General features: G+C 47.4%; 1 protein-coding gene across 1 annotated transcript; it reads right to left on the bottom strand.

Moving 5' to 3' along the window:
* Positions 1 to 898: 898 nt before the first annotated feature.
* Positions 899 to 2,742, bottom strand: LOC124646877 (F-box/FBD/LRR-repeat protein At3g26920-like). The gene is made up of 4 exons (XM_047186920.1): positions 2,444 to 2,742; positions 1,720 to 2,287; positions 1,498 to 1,632; positions 899 to 1,381 (listed from the first exon to the last, which is right to left on the bottom strand). Exons 1-4 carry the CDS (start codon positions 2,740 to 2,742, stop codon positions 1,067 to 1,069), a joined length of 1,317 nt encoding a protein of 438 aa, XP_047042876.1. The 3' UTR covers positions 899 to 1,066.
* Between the last annotated feature and the right edge of the window lie 6,329 nt (positions 2,743 to 9,071).

The raw sequence follows: 9,071 nt of genomic DNA, 5'->3' as shown, positions 1-9,071 counted from the left end.
GAGAGGGTTAAGATTCAAACTGCACTAAAATGAGTTGCGGTGATTTTGAAACCTAAGATTGCTTGAAACCTAAGGAGTGGTACCTGCAATTTGACCTTCATGTGGATTATTTAATTCTTCTTCCTCTTCAGGTGGAGTGTAGCCTTCTTGCTCATCAGGTAGGCTGAAATTAAGAACAGAAACCCGGAGGACGTCAAGGATGACGGTGAGCTCGGAGTCAAGGACGATCAGGGGGTATATCTCGCGGAAGCAAAGGTCTAGAGCGTCGAAGAAGCAGAGTTCCGCGGCGTGGGAGAAGCAGCCCTGCGGCGGCGCACTGTCGAGGACAAGCGATCGAGGAGCATGGCGAGGTTCCGCGGCTGCAAGGGCGGGCACGGCACCACAAGCAGGCTGGCAGCGAGCGTGTGGAGCAGGTCGAGGTCGAGCCGCGCTGCAGCAACAACGAGCAGGTCGGGGTCATGCGGAGCAGCAGCAACAGCGAGCAGGGCGATGTCGATCATGACGGGGGGCGACAATGAGTTGTGCTTTGCTGATCCCATACAAAATTTTAGTTTTTTAAAATTTATTTTCTATTTTTCCCGAAACTAGTTCGCATACTTATGTGCAAATAAGAGAGGATAATTCATTCTTCATCACAATCAATGGGACAATTATTCTCCCATTCAGATTCTTATGAACTGATTATTAGAAACCTGCCATGCATCCTAGAAAACGCTGTTTCTCCTTCCTAAGAGTACTGAAGAACCACAAAATGTTTACAGTGAAAATTCACAGCCAGTGACATATCAGCTGAAATTCACGACACTAACTCATGAGTCATTAGAGGGTGAACATCAATCCGAACATTAGTTGCATGATATGCCACTTCTATGATCGACCAAAGCATGTTCACAGCATGATTCAAACAGAGTTGTAATTCTTGAAATCAACATTTACCCGCTGAATAATGTTTCACAAATTGAAATGGAAATTACCGAGATACTCCTTGTTGGGATAGTTCATAATAACAACAAGGACTCTTAACTTTTAGGTCTTCTGAAAGAGCATCCACCCCATTTAACCAAGATCAGGTGAAGGGATTCACATCAGCCCTACATAAGAATTCCAATTGTGCATCTGGAGAAGCTCTAGCTCCCATTTCTAGCAGCCTGTACTGATCAGCCATCCATTCCTTGCCGAGCTTCTCACTAACTCCAAATTTGATTTTCTTTAACACTTTTGCGTTCAAAACAAAGAACTTCACAAAGCAAACATCTTGCTCACTGGCCTCATAAGTCTCCAACACCAGTTCTTTTAGATGGGTCTCAAGGCATTTGACTTGATCTGTTGGGTCATACTGGTGGACATTTTCTTTCAGAGGTATATTTAAGAATCTGAAATACTGAAAAAGAAGAAATGTTAATCGTACAAACTAGAATAGATCGTATGTCAAACAAATTTTTTTTTGCATGAGGAACAACTATAAACTTCACACTGAACGTAAAGATGAGCACTCACAATGACATAGAGCTTTTCCAAGCACGGGAAGCATCTTAAGACATCAATAACATCATCCAAATCAGGGATGGAAAACTCGAGAGCCAAAACCTTGACAGTGCTTATCGTGTTCTTCAAGCTGGCTGGGGTTAAACTCTGAAGAATACGATGGACAGAAAAAAAATATAATGTAAGTAACAACACTGCATGCAAGAAACAAAAGCAAGAGGTTGCTGCTGCTACCTTGAAGAGTAGGTTTGCAATCTGGATTTCAGAAATGCAGGGTGACAAATAGCCCAATATTTCCAGTTTAGGTGCCCTAATTACACGGATATTATCCCTAACATTGGTTGAAGAAGATAGTACCAGTTTTTCAAGGCTAGGGGCATCCTCGATGATCAATTCTCCTTTGTTTGGAAAACAAGCACTGAGGCGCACACTCCGAAGAGTTGGTGAGCTGATACGGAAGCAACCCACATCACCCATGATTTCTAGAGCTAGTGACTCCAAGACATGGCAACCGGAGAGGACCCCACGGAAGACATCCTCAGAGATGGAAACACGCCATAGGTTGAGCTGCTTGAGCAAAGGAAAACTCACAGAAGGAGCTATCTCCTTTGGGAATTCACAGAAGCTGATTGTGGCCACGACAAGGGTTGATGAAAGTCGAAGCACCGATGGTGGCAGCGGGTAACGCTTCTCAGGCTGATGTCTACGGTCCAGGAGGTCGAAGCGGATGTGGAGATCCTGAAGGCCGTCAAGGGCCCGTGAGTGGAACCAACTCTCGACCTGAGCGGCTTCTTGTGCGAACCTTTTTTTGTCTTTGTGAAGGCGAATGGAGCAGAAGTAAAAACGGCGGGCAGGGCCTTGGTGGTCGGAGAGTATTTTAGAGACCACCGAGAGTCGCTTGAACTCGTTGGAGCAGAGGTGGTAGTCGGCGTGGAGGTTAAGAGGCGCGGAGCATCACAGAGGACGCCACCGGCGGGCGAGGGCCTGCGTGCGGGCGCCATCCTTGGTGGGCAGGAGCGAGATGATGGTGCCCAGGATGTCGTCGGGAAGTTTGCTGATGAGATCGCCGTGGCTGGGTGGATCGCCGTCGCCGTCGCCGTCGCCGTCGCCGTCGCCGTCATCGCGTGCCCGCTTACGCGGCCTGCCTCTGCCCGCTCCACCGGACTCGCGCTTCTTGGATGCGGGTGCCGCCGCAGCCCCCGATCTCTTCTTGGCAGCCGCAGGTGCCGCGGCCGTCGTCGCCTTCTTCTCCTTCATATCCGGCGACCGGCGGCCGGAGAGGTGGGGATTTGAGCCGGGGACCCCGGATTTGGGGGGCTAGTGTCGCTCTGATTTGGGGCTACAATGGCATGACGGTGGTGCGGCGAGCCAACGCGAAGAGCTGGAGCTAGGGTTGGACGCACCACGGCTCAGCGGATGGAGAAGATTGGATGGGAAATGAAGAGGCAGCAGCGTACAAGCCCTCACTTGCTCAGCCTGCTGGGCCACACTGTGCGTCTGGGCTGGCATTGGAAGTTGGGTTGGGACTTGGGACCAGCTTTTGCCGAGTTTGAATTCTGTTCAAATTCCACCCGAATTCAGCTACCACTAATTTTGCTTTGTTTTGTAAATGAGATTTCTGCTATCGTAGTGACTGAGATGACCGAAATTGACAACACTCGGCCAGCTACAGTACGTCTTGCCTGGACTAGCTAATAGACTAAGAGCGTCTCCACCGGCCCCCGCATAGCAGCCCCCGTAGCAATCGAAAATAGGCTCACACCAGCGTGCCTAAAAAAAGTCGGCGTGTTTTCGAGCCCAATAGAAACGCTGGCAACCCCATGTCGGCCCCTTCGCAAAGGGCGCGTCGGCGTCTCACGCAACGAATGATTTTGAGCATGGGAGCCGCTTGTAGCCACACATCCCAAAATCATACATACTTTTCCCCGAAACCATCAGAGATCATTCGGAAAAAAGTTGATGATGTGTTCATCCAAGAGGGGATAAAGAGGATAGAGGAACGAAAACCATCAGAATTTCATGTAGAAGATTTTGACTCATTATATTTTCAAAAGAGGATGTGTGTACCAGATGATCCAGAAGTTAAGGCAATCATACTTTGAACTTGTTTTCAGTTTCTAGAAAACGAACAGATACGGGCCTTTTGAAAAGTAACACTGAAACCTGTGAATGCATATTGTGTAATAAAATAGTACAGCTCTATGAATGCATATTGTGTAAACAAAAAAACTCAATTTTTTGTGTGTAATAACACAGTACAGTTAACAGAAACCAGTAGTGTCAGGAGCTGGCCATTTGATCAATCGTCCAAACCCACAATATTTGGTTGGTTCAACAAAGATTGAAATATATTGTGTAAGTATGAAATGTCACTACACATTTGTGCACATTTTGATAACAAATATAGAGCTTCTGATCTCAATTTACATACATGTGTCAGTGCATCATCGGGTCAACAGACATGAGTTATTTAACAAGGGACCAAAATATATATTACTAAATAACATGTTCCAGGTAAAATTTCACGTATTTCTGAGAAAAAAATGTAACACTGAAACCTGTGAATGCATATTGTGCATACTTTAACAGTAACGAAAAAGATCACGTAAATGTCACATACTTGTGAAAAAAAGGGATAACTGATTTTTCAACACAAGCATAAATTGCACCTTTTCAATACAAGCATAAACAGAAGCAACTTTTCAATACAAGCATTTTGGCAGCAAAAGACAGTGCAACAGGTGTTCAATGTACTAGTTCCCAGTTACAAATTTTGGCAACAGGTTTTTTGTTCATTTATTAATGATACTTTAGACAATCATTTGTCCATGTACTTCCCACTAATATCCATTAACCATCATCTATCTTTTCATGCAAGCTATCAATATCATATATATTTTTATCCAATTTTGCACATCGCCAATTTGACCCGTCAAATACACTCCCTCCGTTCATAATAGGATGTCTTAGATTTGTCTAAATTTGAATGTATTTAGGATTTGTCAAAATTTGAATATATGTACGGTTAATTAGCTCCTAACTGATTAGGAGCTCACCCCCCCCCCCGACCTAACCCTCCCCTGGGTGGCGGCGCCATGCCACTCCGGGGAGCCCCTCCTCACCGGCCCTCCGGCCCCCTCCAGCCCCTCCCTCCCCTCGCCGCCGCCGGAGGTGTCGCCGGGCAAAGTCCGTGCGGCATGGCGGCGGCGGGGGTTTCAGATGGTCGCGATCATGGGGGGTGGGGGCGGTGCTCCTGATCTCTCTCTTGTGGTGGTGGTGGTGCGCGGCGTCGGTGGCCGAAAGGTGAGGCGGCGGTGGTGGTGGCGTGGCCGGATCTTGGCCCTTGGGGCCTGGAGGCGGCCGGCTGCTGCGCCTTCTCCTCCGCGCGAAGGGATGCTCCGTCCGCATCACATGGGAGCCGGGGCGGCGGCCCCGGGCATGGCGGCGATGACCTCCTCCCCGGAGGTGGATGGCCTCATTGGAATCTGGGGTGGGGGATCTTGGGATCCGACACAGATCTCCGGAGGTGAATATCCAGTCAACGGCGAGTTTAGGGTGACGGGGCAGCCGGTGAAAACCGTGCTTCGCTCTCGGGCTTGGCGGACGATGGCGGCGTCGCTTGGTGTCGTTACCTTGTCGAAGGCATCGTCTTTGCTTGTCTCGTCACTCCACTCGGCGAGTTGGAGATGCGCGGCTGCCGGTGAAAATCATGCTCCGACCCTGGTCATGGCGGGCGATGGCGACGTTACGTGTCATTACTTTCTTGAAGGCATCCTTGTCGCAACCTGCATCTACCCACTCGTGCTGCTCTGGGGGAAACCCTACATATGGGTCTCCCGGATCGGACGATGGCGGTGCTACATGCGTCGTTCTACCTCTTGGGGCATCATTTTTGGAGCAGCTAGTGGATGTTGGCGGATGTTGGTGGAGTGGTATTCATCTACCACATTGTTGGCGCTGAGTCTCGGTGGCATGGTGTTGCTGAAAGAACATTTCCCGTCCTTTTGGATTTTGTGTGTTTGATGTCAACACAGGTACATATTTATGTGTGTTGGTGTAGACATGTACATGGTTTTATTCTACATACATGGCTGGTGGTCTGATCTGTCAAAACTGGAGCTGTTGCTGCCTTTTTGCTCCTGTAGGAAGTTTCGGCCCCTGCAGGCGGAAGTTCCGCCCAGATGCTCCCGACAATAGCATCTCCACGATTTTCACGAAGAAGCTCGGCGGAAGTAGGCTGGAAGTTCCGGCCAGCGGAACTTCCGCTCTACTTCCGGCCAAGTTCCGAAAACTGTGTTTTTACTTACAGTATGTTCGAGGGTGGTTTTCTCGCGATTTCGGAAGTAGGCCGGAACTTGGCCGGAACTTCCGGTCACCGCCCTTGTTCCGCCTGTACTGACATCAGCAGCTTCACAGACGCGATGGGATCCAGCCGGAACTTCCGGCCCCTGCGGTCGGAACTTCCGGTATTACACAAAAACGTGCATAACGGTCAGATCTGGAGCATCTACTCATATAAATAGCTTTCTTCCCCATTGGGACAAGCTGCTCATTCTTTGCCAAGTTCATCCACCATTAGAGCCACTTCAAGAAACACAAGATTCACAAGATCTCCCCCTCCAACCAGCCAAAGCTCTTGATCTTTGGAGATTCGAAGGAGAAGACCCCGATCTACATCTTCACCGAAGCGATTTGCATTTCCCCCTCATATGTTTGAGGGCCCCTTTGCTAGTGTTCCTCTTTTGGAAACCCTAGTTATTTGTGGTTGATTTGTTCTTGTTGTTGTTGTTGTATTGTTACATATATTGGGAGCCTCCAATTTGGTTGTGGATGTGTGCCCTAAGAACCTTGTAAAGACCCGGTTTCCGCCTCGAGGAAATCCCTTAGTGGAACTGGGCTAGGCCTTCGTGGCGTTGCTCACAGGAGATCTGAGTGAAGCCTTCGTGGCGTTGGTCTGGCTTTCGTAGCGACCACACTCCTTCAAACGTAGATGTACCTTCTTGCAAAGGAAGGGAACTACGGGAGTCATCGCTGTGTCTCCGCGTGCTCCACTCTCGGTTACCTCTATCCTTATTATCTCCCCTATATATTGTCTAGTTATATCTTGCTTAGTTGTTGACCTTGTCATATAGGTAAATTCACATAGTTGCATATCTAGAGAATTTACCTTCGTGTCAACCCTAAATCGAAAAAGAACTAAAAATTGGTTAGCACCTATTCACCCCCCTCCAGGTGCGGCATACGATCCTTTCAGCTGCAGGGTATCGACGACGGATGCGGGATGATGTATGCGTGCAGGATGGTGGAGACGTCTGGCGTCATGGTGGCATCAACGGCGGGTCTTTCAAGGTTAATGCGATGATCTCTCTTGAAAATGGAGTCGAGGAAGACGGCGGTAGCAACTTCTGTGACGTCTACGTTGGCATGCGTGATACGTCCCAAACGTATCTATAATTTCTTATGTTCCATGCTACTTTTATGATGATACTCACATGTTTTATACACATTATATGTCATTATTATGCATTTTCCGGTACTAACCTATTGACGAGATGCCGAAGAGCCAGTTGCTGTTTTCTGCTGTTTTTGGTTTCAGAAATCCTAGTAAGGAAATATTCTCGGAATTGGACGAAATCAACGCCCAGGGGCCTATTTTCCACGAAGCTTCCACAAGACCGGAGGGGAGACGAAGTGGGGCCACGGGGCGCCGCCACACTAGGGTGGCGCGGCCTAGAGGAGGCTCGCGCGGCCCTAGCGTGTGGGGCCCCCGTGACTCTCCCGACTCCGCCCTTCCGCCTACTTAAAGCCTCCGTCGCGAAACCCCTAGTACCGAGAGCCACGATACGGAAAACCTTCCAGAGACGCCGGCGTCGTCAATCCCATCTCGGGGGATTCAGGAGATTGCCTCTGGCACCCTGCCGGAGAGGGGAATCATCTCACGGAGGTCTCTTCATCGCCATGATCGCCTCCGGATCGATGTGTGAGTAGTTCACCCCTGGACTATGGGTCTATAGCAGTAGCTAGATGGTCGTCTTCTCCCCATTGTGCTATCATGTTAGATCTTGTGAGCTGCCTATCATGATCAAGATCATCTATTTGTAATCCTACATGTTGTGTTTGTTGGGATCCGATGAATATTGAATACTATGTCAAGTTGATTATCAATCTATCATATATGTTATTTATGTTCTTGCATACTCTCCGTTGCTAGTAGAGGCTCTGGCCAAGTTGATACTTGGGACTCCAAGAGGGAGTATTTATGCTCGATAGTGGGTTCATGCCTCCATTAAATCTGGGACAGTGACAGAAAGTTCTAAGGTTGTGGATGTGCTGTTGCCACTAGGGATAAAACATCGATGCTTTGTCTAAGGATATTTGTGTTGATTACATTACGCACCATACTTAATGCAATTGTCTGTTGTTTACAACTTAATACTGGAGGGGTTCGGATGATAACCTGAAGGTGGAATTTTTAGGCATAGATGCATGCTGGATAGCGGTCTATGTACTTTGTCGTAATGCCCTGATTAAATCTCATAGTACTCATCATGATATATGTATGTGCATTGTTATGCCTTCTTTATTTGTCAATTGCCCAACTGTAATTTGTTCACCCAACATCTGCTATCTTATGGGAGAGACACCGCTAGTGAACTGTGGACCCCGGTTCTATTCTTTACATCTGAAATACAAACTGCTGCAATTGTTCTTTACTTCTCTTCGCAAATAACCATCATCATCCACACTATACATCTATTCTTTTGTTTACAGCAAGCCGGTAAGATTGACAACCTCGCTGTTACGTTGGGGCAAAGTTCTGTGATTGTGTTGTGCAGGTTCCACGTTGGCGCCGGAATCCCTGGTGTTGCGCCGCACTACACTCCTCCGCCATCAACCTTCAACGTGCTTCTTGACTCCTACTGGTTCGATAAACCTTGGTTTCTTACTGAGGGAAACTTGCTGCTGTACGCATCACACCTTCCACTTGGGGTTCCCAACGGGCGTGTGCTTTACGCGTCATCAAGCTAAATTTCTGGCGCCGTTGCCGGGGAGATCAAGACACACTGCAAGGGGAGTCTCCACTTCCAATCTCTTTACTTTGTTTTTGTCTTGCTTTACTTTATTTTATTTACTACTTTGTTTGCTGCACTTAAACAAAACACAAAATAATTATTTGCTAGTTTTACTTTATTTACTGTCTTGTTCTCCATATTAAAAACACAAAAAAATTAGTTACTTGCATTTACTTTATTTACCTTTAGTTTATTTCATCATGTTTCCTCCTAAGTTCACTCGAAAGACATACCGGTAGGACGTGGGTCTATAATTGGGAGAGATAATATAGAAGATTTTTTCACTCATGTTAGTACCGTTGAAGATTTTGAAGATAGACACTTGGTAGAACTTGCTCCTACTTATGAAATTGCTGCTGCTTCTTTAGTACACATGTTGGAAACTAAATTTGTTAATCTCAATCCTATAATCCAACACATGTTTCTTACGCTAGGTGATATGGAAGAGGGAGAAAAGAAAGATTTTGTTTTAGAAACCCTTCTTAAAGAATTTGGTGGTATAGCAAGAGAGGC

Source organism: Lolium rigidum, chromosome 4 (assembly GCF_022539505.1).
Source record: "Lolium rigidum isolate FL_2022 chromosome 4, APGP_CSIRO_Lrig_0.1, whole genome shotgun sequence".
Taxonomy (NCBI): Eukaryota; Viridiplantae; Streptophyta; class Magnoliopsida; order Poales; family Poaceae; genus Lolium; species Lolium rigidum.
Note: the sequence above shows the minus strand (reverse complement) of the source record. Positions and strands in the feature narration are given on the sequence as shown.

What these genes read in the sequence shown, in the direction of transcription:
- LOC124646877 (XM_047186920.1), bottom strand. Translation starts at nt 2,742, where the DNA reads ATGAAGGAGAAGAAGGCGACGACGGCCGCGGCACCTGCGGCTGCCAAG. An exon ending in GCCCGCCGGTGGCGTCCTCT is followed by an intron (nt 2,288 to 2,443) that starts GTGATGCTCCGC and finishes AGACAAAAAAAG; the next exon opens with GTTCGCACAAGAAGCCGCTC. An exon ending in TGGAAAAGCTCTATGTCATT is followed by an intron (nt 1,382 to 1,497) that starts GTGAGTGCTCAT and finishes CTTCTTTTTCAG; the next exon opens with TATTTCAGATTCTTAAATAT.